The sequence below is a fragment of the Clinocottus analis genome, unplaced genomic scaffold (genome assembly GCF_023055335.1).
Source record: "Clinocottus analis isolate CAN_PGR_092001 unplaced genomic scaffold, fCliAna1.0.p SCAF_11, whole genome shotgun sequence".
Taxonomy (NCBI): Eukaryota; Metazoa; Chordata; class Actinopteri; order Perciformes; family Cottidae; genus Clinocottus; species Clinocottus analis.
This window is the reverse complement of record NW_027175832.1, coordinates 16,817,445-16,832,691: the sequence shown is the minus strand read 5'-3', so window position 1 is coordinate 16,832,691 and position 15,247 is coordinate 16,817,445. Positions and strand designations below refer to the sequence as shown.

At 43.5% G+C, this 15,247-nt stretch overlaps 1 protein-coding gene across 1 annotated transcript; it reads right to left on the bottom strand.

Annotated features, from left to right (window-relative positions):
* Positions 1 to 3,255: 3,255 nt before the first annotated feature.
* Positions 3,256 to 14,590, bottom strand: abhd3 (abhydrolase domain containing 3, phospholipase). The gene is made up of 9 exons (XM_068603351.1): positions 14,328 to 14,590; positions 13,073 to 13,236; positions 11,075 to 11,257; positions 9,794 to 9,839; positions 6,763 to 6,875; positions 6,471 to 6,644; positions 5,803 to 5,851; positions 5,550 to 5,715; positions 3,256 to 5,416 (listed from the first exon to the last, which is right to left on the bottom strand). Exons 1-9 carry the CDS (start codon positions 14,487 to 14,489, stop codon positions 5,235 to 5,237), a joined length of 1,239 nt encoding a protein of 412 aa, XP_068459452.1. The 5' UTR covers positions 14,490 to 14,590; the 3' UTR covers positions 3,256 to 5,234.
* Between the last annotated feature and the right edge of the window lie 657 nt (positions 14,591 to 15,247).

Genomic DNA, 15,247 nt, shown 5'->3' with positions numbered 1-15,247 from the left:
AATGTATGAATGTAATAAAAATGACTTCTAAAACCATTCTCAGTTGTTGTTTTTTGGTCTTTCTTTTGAGCTTGAATGTTTCTATGTTTCCAACCTGGGACAGACCAGAAATACATTGAATAACGTTCATAGAGTACACAAATATACTTTTCACATACTTTTCCTTATTTTTAAGTCTGGGAGACATCCTAAAGTTTCTGGAAAGCATCTGTGATCCCAATTGTAATTTTTCCAATTTGGGAGAAATGTGTATAAAATGATGCACGAGTCAATTTGATGGAATAGTGCAGACGTGGTAAAACACATCTTATAGGTTTGACTATTTTGCTCTGCATTAAATACACAAAATTCTGTCAAATTGTATTTGATGTACATTCTGCTGTCGTTGGCCTCAGAGATTGATCAAATGCTGAGCTCAGGGCTTAAATAACAAAACATGTAACTCCCGATGACGTTGTACTTTTGCCACCACAGTTGTTGGACATAGAACGTCCAAGTGGCCATGCCATTTGGCCACTAGGTTGCACTGTAGCAGCATCATCTAACTATTTAGGAATGTGTGTGTGTGTGTGTGTGTGTGTCTCCTTTGCATATCTGTACAGGCGTAGCTCATGACGCTGACAAGCCAGATCCTGCAGGACAAAGAAGAACCAGGGACCCCTGAGGAAGTGAAGGGTGTCGTCATTAGATTTATCTCTGCAGACTTTATGTCTTTTCAGAAAGTTAAATCTAATTATTAAAAAAAAGAGATAACAACTGCCCTGGGGCCCCGAACCCTTCGAGGGCCCAAAGACTCCAGGCTCACCTTGTAGTTGTGATAATTCAAGTCATTGCAAGTTTGGTACAACCGTGCAGTAATAAAGCCTTTAAGGTAACGCTTGCATTAGAGACCCCATCCTGTGGAGAGGCCCTTAGTTTAAACCTAAGGCCTTGATTATTTTAGTATACTTTGTTCTTAAATACATTTGACAAATCAATTTGGTCAAGGAAAACAGGTCAGGAATAGATGGTCGGAGCCTATGATTGAGGTGAGCTTGTAAGTAGAGTTCATACAACTTTTAAACACTTGTACAAATGTTGGAAACATTCAATAAATAAATTACGGATGAAATTCAACTTGCGATTTTTATGAGTTAAGGATTAATGTTTGGTAACTGCAGTTAAACAGCATAACATACATGTTGGAGTTAACTGTACTGTTTCCATAGAGGTAAAGGACTTTTCATGTTCCACTGAAAATCAAGACCGCAGAGAGTAAAATGTGACAGGAGCAAAGAATGCATTGAAACGGGTACCGAGGGTTAAAGCAAACTGGTCAATTAAATTCAGATTATTTCCCCTAGACCATAAAAGAGTGGTACATTTTTTCAGCAAATTACTTTCCAGAACCATTTCTATCTTTTCCCTACAATTTTTGAACATGGCCTTGCTCACTTCCTTGAGGATCAGCATCACATACATCTGCTGCAAACTTTCATTCAGTTTGAAACAATCAGCCCTTTGTGCCAGTTACCGTGTCTCTTGCTGTTACCCACAGCAAAAATGGTGAGAATGTCTTTGATTACATTCACATAGTCAAGGAAAGAGCCAGTTGAGTTTATTTTACGCATTGTGAATACTTTCTGTGTAAAGTCAGCGGATTTGTTTTGATGATTTCTGTTATCTTGGTGTGCCTTCAACACCTGCTAATGATTCTAAAGTGTGCTTGAAGCGCATTAATATACATCTTTAAGTAGTTGAAGAGCATGTTCAGCCCTGTCTTATGAAAAATGAATAATCCTCTCACTCTCTGCGTGCATGCAATCCCAATCCCCCCTCCCTCTCCTAAACTCAACACCTCTGCAGCCACGATGTGACTTTGCACAGCGACCCTCTCGTTATCAAGAGCAGAAATGTCTTCTTAATGGCCGCTATGACTTCACTGGAAGGGAACAGGGGACAGCACTATTTCAGCTCCGCCAAAGTAATATTAGAGCAGCCTCTCCATCAACCTACAACCCCTGTGTGATATAACACAAGGCTATTTTCAGCCAGCCGCAGTCAGGGCAGGATAAGGAAGAGAGGGCAAGACAAAAGAAAGAGTTGCTGCTATGCTGATTCTTGCACCTCATGATGTTCTCTTTTGAGAAAAGCAGAAAGACATTGTGCAGGGAGCCCATAAGATTTTAGATCACAAAGTGTAACAAACTGGAGAATTCCCCCGCTTAAAAATAGGGTTATGGTTAACTGACTGTTTTATGACTTCAACCACTGATGCTGTAACTTTACATGTGGTACAGCTCCTTGATTTAATTGTCTGATTTGCACTTTCAGCTTTGAACAAATCCTAAGGGGGGGACGAATGTCTCTTGATGATTCTGACATTTCTATCCTCAGGCAACGCAGTAATTATTATTGAACTACTTTCTAACACTGACATGATGAAAAGTCAGAGTGAAATACCATTTTGATCCACAATAACATGAGACACATGTATTGATCTGTGACCGTATGTCCTTATTTACACATGAGCAGGCATAACGACATATCATAGAGGGATTCCTGCACATAATATATATATTTTAGTATTTTGCCCTAAGTCAAATGTAATTGTTTTATTATCTTTCCCTCTCACGCACACTGCATAGCAGCTATATACATATATATAAGGATAATTGATCTCATTTGATTCATTTTGGGATTTACCTCACCTCTCGTGAGTGGCCCAGACTTTTGTATATTTTCCTGTTTGTGGCCCTCGGTGGAAAAGGTTTGGACACCCCTGGTCTATGGGCTTATTGTAGGGGTGGGTTGGGGTGAAAGAAAGTGGAGTGCCAGGGATTACAGATTGCCTTCAGTGGATCACATCCACTAATGCAGCTATGCATATTCTATCAGCAGCTAAGCCCATGAGTGTGGACTGAGTCGATTCCATGGACTGTGATGTGAGAAGGAGTTGGAGTGTGACCCTGCAGTGACACGCAGGTCAGGCAGTACGTCAGCTCAATTGGTCGACTCGAGTCAAATGCCTTGACTTCAGGGGACGAGTCCGTCACCGAGGGGTGAAGCCCCCGCGTGAGCTTTATACGTCATCGGTATTCAGCCGCAATTGTTGAAGACAGAATAAAAGTAAAGAGAGAGAAAGAAGGATGAAAGAGAACTGCTGACAAAAAGTAAATTGCAGTCAATTATTCTAACCTGCAGAACACGGTCAGTCGAGTGAGAAAATGCATTACAAGCAGAATCACTTGAGACAGCAGACAAATGGACCTCGAGTCTGTTTAATAATTTATTAAATACAGCATATTACACTCATAGTGATAATGTGCATGTACTGATAACTCTACTGAGACATTTTTTTTTTTTGTAAATTTAAAATCTTATTGCTGTACACGTTAAGACAGGATGTTTTTCCTCTACTTCTTTTTTTTTTGTCGTGTACAAAATGAAATGCAGCATCCTAATGGAAAAAACAAACAAACATGTCCTTTGTGCTACAGAAGTGACGTTAAGGTTCGGGACATGATGATGCTGATGATGACACATGCTACTCGATGGACAACCTGGCAGAACAAACAGACACCAAAATTCCACAGGAACAGGAAGTCAGGATCCCTCATGCAGCGTATTACTGAAAGTCTGGCCGCCAGTCAAATCAGATCGTTTCATTAATGCCAACTCATACGCGGTAGCCAGCCACTTGATCATTGTTGGCGAAACGGAAAAAAAAAAAAGAGAAGAAAAACGACTGACAACCCGGTTCCATTCACAATAAAGTGCATCTTATAAAAGGGACATCCGCCGCTTCAAATAGCCAATATGTACACTCCCATGTGCATCACTTCATTCATATCATTGTATCTAACACCCTCAGACCTTCTTTTTTTTTTAAACCACCAGCATTTTCGCGAAGAAAAGCTCATGGAACTCATATACTGCTGTGTTCGGCCTTTGGGATATACTTTCATGTGTTGTACGAAATCAAGTGCTTTGCATTAAGGAATTAGAGGCGTGGTAGAATCAACTAATATAGTGCAATTTCACATTCCTTGTCATTAATGAATTATTCTCCTTATTATACATTTGTAGGACTATTTGGTGTGCGTAAAGGTAGCATGTGAGAAATTAAAAGTGCATGCAGGAGGTTACAGGAAAGAAAAGATCGACATTTTGTGAGACACGCTTGTTCACTTTCTTGCAAAGGGATGAGAATATAGATACCACTTTTATGTCTGCACAGTATATTAAATATAAGGGCAGCTGGTTAGCGTAGGTTAGCATTAAGACCGCAAGCAGCGGGAAACAGCTAGCTTGGCTCTGTCTACTGCTAAAAACAGCTAACTCCCCTTGCTTTCACTCTTTATGCTAAGATAATCTAATCAGCTGCTAGCTGTAGCTTAGACATGGACTTGGTATTTCCCAAAACATCAAACTACTTTTTAAGGATAGAACGTCAGCTATGGGAATAGCATCTACCTTCAAACCATGAAAATAAAAACTAAAAGAGTATGATTGACGAAAAATAAATAGACACAGGATGCATGAGGACATAAAGAAAATCCCTGAGGGCTAAAATCCTACTGATGGATGTACAGAAGGCTCATGAACAAAGATGATTGGATTTTCATGTACAGTGTTTGCTTCAAGATAAAATGATTGCACAAGGTAATCGCAGAATTTGTTAGCTAGCTAATGCGAGTGATGGGCACAGGTTCATCTTTTTCAACAGCGACATGAACAGCTATGCTTGCTTTTTTTTTTTACTAAGCATACCATTAACAGCATTATTACATACAATGACTCGTTAACTGTAAGGAATAAATAAATGGATGTTGAATGCGACACAAATGTTGCACTCTTTAAGATGTGTCCTTAAAATGAGAGAAACTTGTTTTTTTTTGCTTGTGGCGGGAGGAAGAATAGAACGGACGGATGGAGGGGAAAGATTAAAGACAGTCAATTGAAGGAAGGAAACAGGTAGAACAGGGTTAAGTGGGGGAAGGAATAAAAGATGTATGGAATGCGGAAAAAAGGAATGAAGGGTAAGTTTTGAAAACGGGGAAAAATATCTAAGGAATGCTTGAAGGAAGGAAGGAGGTACGATAAACAGACAAAGAAGAATTTAATTATAAATGGACGGAATAAAGAGTGGAAGGTAACAAGGAAAGATAGATGTCAAAAATGAAAGAAAAGAAGGAAGAAAGGCATACGAGAGAGCAAGTAAAACTAGCGGACCACTTTGTTAAGTTCGTTCATCAGGAGAGGTCTTGGAGTCCGCTGCCTTGTTCGATGACCGCCTTAGTAAACTGCTTGAAGACTCGGTCCATGTAAGTGCTCTGGCGAGGCCACATGCCCTCGAGGAAACCAATATGGCCGCCGTGACAGGTGATGAGCAGCGCCAGGTTGGGATTCTGCTTCACGGCCTCCACTGGAATGGCTGCAAAGGAAACACGGCACTCAGGTCCTGTTTTCTTCTCCGCGGACAAGATTCTCATTCTTCACGTCGCCATGTTGGCAGCGTTACAGTAAAGTCGGAGTGTACAGAAGATCTGAGGGTGGCCGGGACTCACCGTGAGACGGGGAAAAGACATCATCCGCAGCATTTAGACAAAGCATTGGCACCTGCACCGATTTCAGCTTGTGGACAGGACTGGCATCGTGGTAGTAGTCGTCATTGGTGGGATAACCAAACATTATGGAGGTGAACCGCTCATCAAACTCTCGGATGGTCTTTGCCTGCAGGGAGGGAAGAAGTCAATAAATGACATTACTATTTAATTAGATGAGCATTCATGGCCAAATATCACCAAAAATAATCCCGACCTTCATGACATGATCGATGTCGTAACACTTTTCAAGCACTGGTCTGTGTCTGCAGGGGAGATAAAAAATGAAACGGTCACTGGCTTCTGTCAGGTGAAATGATTTGCAGCTGGAAATGTCCCTCAAAAACGCTGACAAGGTTGCAACGGCATAATGAAACAACAATCACACTCAGCTTTCAAAGTGGTCTTACAAAAGCATTACTCTGCATTTATGTCATGCCCATGTTAAAGGGACAGTTCGCACCAAAACATACAAAATATAATTATGAATTCAGACTGTGGAATTTAGAGATGTCTGCCCGCCTCATCCTAAGACCTTGTTGTGAGCAGTTTCATGGAGAAAATAGTTCCTCCATGAAACTGCGACAACAATATTTATACTATTTTGGCGTGAACTGTCCCTTTAATGCACAAATTAAAAGATTTTGTGGGTTTTATAGTTGCTAAATGTTACCAGGCTTTTCAAATATGTTTTGTTCACCAGCCAACACAATAAATATAAAATGTAAATCAACTTGGATTGTCACACGTGCACACAGCACAGCACACAGTGACATTTCATTGAACACAAGAAAAATAAGTACGTTAAAACCCAGTTAGTCAAGCTCTTGCAACACCAGCGGTGAGTTAGCAAATCGCGTTAATCCCGCTCTGACCCCGGCTGACCTGTGCACAGAGGCTTGTAGGCAGCTGGTGAGGTAGGAGTTGAAGAGGAAGCGGTCCAGGGGTTTTTCCAGTGAAGCCGTGCACTCAAATACATCCCAGCCCGCTGAGAAGACGATGACCCCCTTCAGACAGGTCTTCCGGCCCTTACGCCCCAAGTAGTTGGCCAGCATCATCCTGAATACGGAGAGAGGGAAGGACAGATTGGTAACACGTTCCATTTCTGACCTGTCTTGCATAGCTTTAAGTCACATTCGGAGGTCCTTTAGCAGCTGGTTGTGAGTGGCTTCATTACCCGCCCATTGACACCCCGGCAGCCATGATTGGAGCGGCCTCGTTGGTCCTCTGGATGTGCTCAATAACAGTCTCCAGATCCTCAGTGTTGGCCGCACAGTAGGTCCTCGGGGTCTGGGCGGGACCGGAAGACAATAGAGTCACTCTCTTCTTGTTTTACAAATTTGATCTAAAAGCCTATCAGCATTTCCATGTCAATGCAAAAATAGATACAGTACAACGGATACTGGTGGTGATAATGGGATGATGGAAGTGGTTGTGATGGCGATAATGTGACTCGTGGTGATATTAGAAACACAAAAGAATGGACTTTCTCACCCAGAATGGGGAAGTGATGACATACGATGAAATAATAAAGACTGAATATTGCATTAACTTAGAACAAATACAGTAAAAAAGAAGAATAAAACATGTCATATCCTACAGTAAACAGAGACACACAGGCATTCACACAAAAGAGTTTACAGCTGAATATGTAGCAGACACAATCTCCCTGGGTCACATTAGGGCCGTTGTTTTTTTCAAGGAGAGAGAGCGCAGCATAGGAAGTGGACATATAGAGTCTGTCTACCTATAGCGAGGATCAGTCGTCTGCTGGTGCTGTCCAGTAATGCAATATGCTCTGCAGAAGTCAATCCTTATGACATATAAGGCAGATCCAACTTCAGCTGAAAGCATTAGTTTAGTAATATAATCAATGAAGTGCTTCAAGATCCAGGAAGTAACTTGAGTAAAAACTAACTCGTTGTATTTGAAACTGACACTATATCCTGATAGTGGCCAACGAGACAGATAATGTGAGAAAAAATAGCAGGTTCCTCTGCCTCCCTGTTCCAGCAAGCCCGTTCTTTTTTTTACTTTTGTCTAATGTTTTAGAGACTAAGTAATTTGTTTGTAGGATAAGCACAAGCAGAACATCAGGCAGCAGGCAGAACATCAGGACTGACCTCTTTCAGGATTCCTTGAATCCTGAGAGATTTAAGGAACCATCACAGATTTTAGCCTGTGGACAGGAAGCTGAACTCTTCCTGTCCACAACAAAGGCTTGAGGGTTACAATGTCACTGTTACCGCCGCTAAACACAGTCTTGTGCTGATTGGCTCTCCAGCGGCGGCACCAGCGACCTAATGGATGAAACACTGGCCTCATACGCCATGGATTATGGGTTACAATCCCATTAGGTGTGTGTGTGTGTGTGTGGGTGTGAGTGTGGGTGCGTTGAGGGCTGATTGATGGCATCCGTCCACTAACATGTTAGCTGTTTTACAAAGAAAACTGAATATCTTCGGGTTTTGGACGGTTGGTTGAACAAAACAAGATATTTGGAGGCGTCATCTCGGGACGAAAATAGTTATTAGTTGCAGCCCAAAGCAGCCAATGTGATTCACTGTACCACCTTTAAATGCAAACTGTGATTATACATTTGGTAATCTATTATTATATCCACTAGTGCACCGCCCGTTCAAAACATGCCTGGCCGGGAACTCTATCAGCTACTGTATATCAATTAAATTGTCTTTTTTTTTTTTACAGGCCAACAAAAGGTTTAAATATGTCTTCAATGTAGCAAAGCTATGATTTCCGAGCTCATCTTGAAAAACAGTACGTTATCGTTAGGATTCATTCAGGCTATGATACAGATGAACACTGTTCTACGAAGGGGGCAAAACCCCGTTCAAGCTGAAACAGTTTGTCCGGCCGGGCAGGTAACTGCACATCACAAAACAAACCAGCTTGAACTCTAAAGAGCCTCTTTAACGAGTCCAATTCCTCAGGACGCTGTTCCTCAGCTTTGAAAGGCCTTTCATTGAGATTCAAGCACATACCCGGGCAAAGTAAATCCTACTACTGCTCTTAAGGTTCCTTTATTCGGCCTGCACAACTTTTAAACTGTACAGTGAAACAGCTAAACTTACACATTGATTGTTAACATATAAGATATTTAAAAAGTATATTAAACACTAAGAGTTTGGTAAAACATATTGACACTGCAAAGCTACTCCACTGTAAATTGTAATGTAATGGGCTTCTTACAAGGTCTAGAAAGAGGGCACGAGCGCTCAAGGCAGTCTTTTGAGGCAGGGGGCATCTTTCACACAGCAAGCCTTTCTAAACCAAAGCCTTGGCCTATCTTAACAATGGATGATATTCAGACTAACTAGACACAGAGAACACACTCACAGAGGCGTACAAATGCTACATCATTTGCATAGGAGAGCGCAATTCCCAAGTGAAATGAGGGAGAACATCCCCGCCTTGCCGGCACCACTTGGTACCGTGCCGAGGTCAGAGAGCTTAAATTTGTAGTTTTTTCCCAGTCAAGTAAATTCTGGAAATGACCTGGGACACATGTTTAATTTGAACCATTTTGTCTTGTTGCAGCAAAGACAACAGCAGGCCACAGATGAGCCACTGATTCAGATGTACACACACACACACTGAGCGGAACATTAGATGGATTGTGGGCAATCCCTGCCCGTACTCAAACCCCATTTGTGCAATGAATGAGATGTCTGTATGGTAGTCATAGTATGATTAGATCAGGGTGATACAGTCGTCCATAAAGAGCGTGCCTCTGTTCCAAAGATGAGGCTGGAGACATCCAACACAGGCCCACTTTGTGACATCAGAGCCTGGGTCCATATTGTTAGCTAAATATACCCGGCTGGAAGAGGACAGATCAAGTCAGGTGTCAGAACAGCACGTGCTCGGCGAGGTCATATTTCTGTGGATCGGTATTAAAAATACAGTATCTGTCTGCAACTTAATCCCTGGTGTGCAACAACACTGTCTGTCCAGCATCCGCTTAGGGTTCCCTGTGGGCCGCGTGACACATGTTAGTGACACATGTGGAATAGATCGGCTCTGGGACGGCTGAAGCAATGACAAGGACAACGAGGCTGTCCGCCTGACAAATGGGGAAACCAACTGTCCTCATCAGTTCTTTTTTATATCCCGTGCACCACATGTCAGTCTTCAATGAATGGACAAGGCAGACGGAGAAATGAAATGACACACGTTGAGATTCCTACCAGCAGTGTTTCACCGGAAACCCCTCTGTTGTTGAATACCACGCATCTGAAAAACACAAAACATGTCATCTTAAATATAACCATAGTCTGCTCAATGATTCCTTTAATTACTCCATCGGTTCATTGACTGTCACTGATAGAACTTTGTTTAGAGTTCAAGTTATTCATCCATTGGTGGAGTGTTTTCTGTTCTACTTTTATTGTGTAAAAATGTGAAATTAACATTTTGGGGGTTTTGACTCTTGGTTGCACAAAACAAGACATTATGATTATGCATTCATATCAATGTTATGTCATTATAGACAAAAGCATTAACGAGTTGATCAATGATTGGCAGGCTAATTAATGACGACAATTTTTCTGAGGATAAAAAGCATGTCCGTGCCACCGTAGCCTTCCGCTTGTGTTTTTGTTGTCGCTGCAAGTTATCGACTTTCATGCTCAAAGGAGCACGCAGGCACGTATTCCTTCAAACAAATGTTCCTTACTTTGAAAAAAAAAAAGAAAGAAACTGAACTGAAAATATGATGAGATGTGCAGGAAGGCACAGCTGTGTGAAGAGCGTTCTGTCTGTACTGTGCAGCGAAGGCATCAGCATCCCTCCCCTCATCCATAACCTGGAGCCAGACCCGCTGTTTCGGTCGGTGTAACTCAGCAGCAGGGTGGGGCTGGATGGAGTGTTGGGCAAGAGGACTGGGAGGTGTGTGTGTGTGTGTCTGTGTGTGTGTGTGTTGTGTGCTTAAACACACACTGCAGCATAAACTCGGAAGCTGGCCTGGGCTAAGCTGCAAAGCTTGTACCGGGATAAGCTGTAATTCATTAAGCTACACAGACAGGGGGTGAGGGGTGGAAGATGCTGAGTTTGCCATGCCTTCCTGAATCTGGGTGAAAGAATGAGTGCAGGGAACGGGTCTATTGGAGAGGGAGAAAGAGGGGAAACTGCCTCCCTCTGCAACTCTTGGAGCTTGTGCTACGTTTGGCGATTTACAAAAGAAACTCTTGACGCAGAGCTTAGCTGAACGCTTTATTTGTGCACTTTGCCTGAAATAACTCCGAGCCCCTGGCACACATGCACGCGTTACATAAAAGTTACAAAGTCACCGCAAAGCCGGTGTCAGGTCTGTCGTTTGAATCGATATCGGACCGACTGCGGAGGTGTTCTGCTTTCTGATTGGACAGAAATATATCTGTGTGGCAAATTAGAGCATTTGTGTGAGTCGGTGGCCTGAATGTGTGCTCAGCGCTGGACCGCAGCCAGGGTATCCGGCCAAGACCACCCACCTATAACCCAGATCCCGGCTCTGCTGGACCATGTGCAGGATGTAGGACTCTCGGCTGGTGCCGGTCAGACCCGGGAGGAGGAGGACCGTGGGCCTGGAGGCCGGGTCGGGGTGAGAGAGGCTGTCGTCGTTGTCGAACCAATCCAGAGAGATCTGTCCGCCGTCCGCTCCCTTGATGAGCTCACTGCAGAGACGAGCGAGACACGCAACTCAGCAACGGCCATCTCGTGTCTCTATGGAAGCGTTCATGTGTCTCGTTCAAACACACACACACACACACACACGCGCAGGGCAACACATCGGCAAAGATCGCCTCACAGGATGGTCGTTAAAATTCTCTGGTTTTGTAATTAATGTTTTCTGTTTAGCTCCAGGTAAAGTGACCACTACATTGCATCCATCACCAGCACTCCCCTACAGGGGGAATTGGATATGCGAGTAGAACGCCCACTCGCAGCTGCCAGAAGCACAGCAAGTTAAGATAAGGAGGAGGGCACTGCACTGGTGGGTCCTTATGGTCGATCAATTTCTGGACTATACAACCCCAGCCAGGCAGATGAGGTCATTCAGCCCCAGTGCTTAGTGCGTTTAAAAACCTGCACTGCAATGCACACACACACACACACACACACACACACACGCAGCAGGCAGTGAGTCAACCTGGCCGACCGGCTGTAAAGGAATCCGCATGGAATTACAGAACCGCCATTAAATATGCATCTTAAGCTCGACTTCAACGTCAGCGACGGCCGATCCAGGTTGACCAGCGCACAACGTGAGATGGGACCTGCTGCTAACGCTTCATCCGATCGGCCAATGAGATGAGTGGAGTTTCACCTCCGGCAGCCCATGACTAATCGGACAGTTTTCACAGTGTCCGTCCTTGGGTTAACCTTGGGTAACTTCCTTCTGTCCCGTTGTCCCCAGAGAACGTGTAATAATAACTTGAGCGATCGTTTCCCCCTGTTTGATAATAGACAGTCGGTCTGCAATGCATTATGGGAATTTTTCTCTACTTGACCGAGGAGAGGGTAGAAAGCAGAGGCAGAATGTTATTGGGATGAACAAATGATGACACTTCCATTTAAACTGGCTGATTTTAGAACTAAAACTATGTCAATAATACAATTCAATATGTCAACTTCTAAATTATAAATTGTTTAAATTTCAAATACTTTTTTTTTTAAAAACTTTTTAAAAAAGTTTGAATTTCTATGTTTAAGTTAGGTTTCTGCCTCAAAGTTGAACAAAGCAAACACACACCGATTTAGGATTTTGTTTTTCCAACCCTGATTACATACAACTCAAGGCCTTATTGCAGAATACATGCACAATTTATAATGGACACACACACACACACACACACACACACACACACACACACACACACACACACACACACACACACACACACACAGCTAGCCAAAAAGTGTGGCTATGGAAAAAAGGGAATGTCTCAATACTTTAAAGACAGTATGTCTCATTAATAAATAAGTAGTTGACAGTAACAATAGAAAATAAGACTCTTTTAATTCATTTTAATCTCCTCTATGTGTGCAGGGGGTAAGGAATGCCGTGGCAATTAATCTTCGCCAGAACGTACTTTATCAAGGGGCGGGCAGGGTGGCCCCAGCCAGCAGCATCGTGGCACAAAAGGTTTCTTTCTCCCCTGAGCCCTCGGCTAAGAACAACACTGGGAATTGTTTAGTTTGTGAAACTGTTGAGGCAGAATCAGGAAATGCACAATGGTAGATTCTCAGTGGCCGAGCTAATTCCTGGCGTTTTCCGCTGTGGACGTGGAACATTTCATTACTTAAGAATTACTCAAGAATAACAGAACAAGTCAGCTATCATTCATGTGCACGTGTCGCACCATGTCAAAGGTGAACTTTCTAACTTATGTTCTTTACAATTATCTCTGTGTGGCCTCTTTTACTGATAATATGTGCATATATTAACCAGGTGATGCGTTTCTGCTGATTAAACCGTGAGGACCTACTTTCTGTAGACGACCCCGGGTTTGGCGGTGACAAAGGGCCTCAGCAGAGTCTGGATGCGGCTCTCCCAGCACCAGAAGGTGGGGTAGTAGGTCTCTGACACCACCGGACATTGCTCCGTCAGAAAGTGGTAGAACTTCTTTCCCCCGGAGATAAGCTGTGGCTTCTGGGAAAGACAGGGGATCAAAGAGCAAAAACAGGTTCAAGAAAGAAAAAAAAGTGTCTTCTTTACTTTTACCACAGGGATTCATTGAAGTGAGGTTTTAACACAACAGCAGACCAATCGCTGTGAGAAAGCATCTTTTAGCTGAGTCATGTTTTGTTACATCATCTGCTTGTAAAGAAGAAGAAAAACAGAAATCCAAGGTGTTGCATTATTGTGTCCAAACTAAACATCACATATTCTGATAAGTTGCAAAACAGTCAAATAAAGCATGGTTACATAAATTGAAAGGGGATTAAGTACAGAATTAAAATGTCAGCATCCACTTGTCATAAAGGGCATGCTAATTTACTGTAACACACATGATCCGCGTGAACCTGCATTCGAGGTCTCTATTACACTTCAACACACTGACAATAAGCGTCATGCACAATAACGCGTCATGGCTGCGTCATCTGGTCTATTAGCCAAGTGAACTCTTTTGTTTTCAGTCGCTGGAGGTTGGGCTGTTTAACCAGATAACCGTTTGGCTATTATTCATTCCCCCTCTATTCACGACTAATGCTCTCATCTTCTACTCATGCAAAAGAACTGTATGCATTATTACATAAAACCAACAGCTGGTTACCGCCCGCCATCAAAGGAATAATGGCAACTCTGCAGAAACCCGGCGTTTCCAGCTGCCACACAGTAGCCGGTCATGTGCATGTTAGCCGAGCTCGGCCAGAGCAGGCTGACATCTCACTGTGCCTGTCGCGTCTATGCATTGATTTTTTTAATTTTTTATGCAGTTACATAAGTGCTGCACGTGGATGTGGATGAGACGAGTTCTGGGAAACGTTAAATAAGCTGGTGATTTATAACGTGTGTCTGGTCTGCCCTCCCCCCCTACGTACACACACACACACACACACACGCACACTCGCACACACATGTGCAAGCGTGTAACATTAGCACGCCGGTGGACAGATGCAGCCTCCGTCAGCAAATGCACCGGTCGAGCGGTCACATCGATGGTGATGATGAGGATGATGATGATGCTCACGCAGCGAGTTTCAGACGGGCACGCTAACCGCAAAGTTAACGTTGCTTACCTTCGCTACGGAGAGCAGATAGTAGCAGGTGTACGCTGCGCTAAAGCCCAGCACCAGAGACAGTCCCACTCCCGATCCCAGCAGCCCGACTTTCACTTGATTCTCCAGATAGTGTGACAGGTCCCGCGTCCAAATGTTGAAATTGAAGTCCAGCGAGATCATTGCAAGGTCCCTGTTTTCCAACCCGTACTGCGAGGACAGCGGCCGGCGCGGTTGCAAGTCGGCTGAGTCTGCCTGCGACGAGCCTTCTGTGAAGGAGACAGTCAAGGGGACCCGAGGTGGAGAGATACATAAATATATGTATCGGCGAGCGGTGGCGCTCTTTGGCCGGCTGTAAGTCAGGCGGTTCGTCGCCCCCTGTCGCCGGCAGAGGGGTAGTGCACCATGCAGGGCGCTGCGGTTTCTGCACGAGCCTTTTACAGCGTCCCCTTCGGTGCCAGTGGTGATGGTGGTGGTGGTGGGGTATATAACTCAGACCAAAATAGATTTTTTTTTTTGCAAAAGAAAGCCTGCTCGTCATTGAACAACTTCAGCGTCTGAAAAAGTATCAGGGATTTTCTGAAGTAGAAGCAGGCAAAGCAGCAAGCTCTGCCCCAGGGGCTAAGACCCACAGGAGGCCTCAGCCACTCAAGGTTCACCATGTGTAAATTAGCTAGTGGGAATTTAATTAACTGAGGTGTTTGTTGATACTGTATTCAACCATTATAAACATAAATAATCGACACCTTAAAGCAACACCTGTATTATAACCTTATCTATAGGCCCAGAGTTAAAGTCTATATGTTTGAGGCCTTGTTGTGTTTTTGTTCACAATGAGCTTATGGTACATTTTATTCTTTTTGAGTAAAGTGGTGCATAATTCTTACACAATGCAGAGAGTGGAAAAACAGAGTCATGTAGCACACTGTATGTTTATCTGA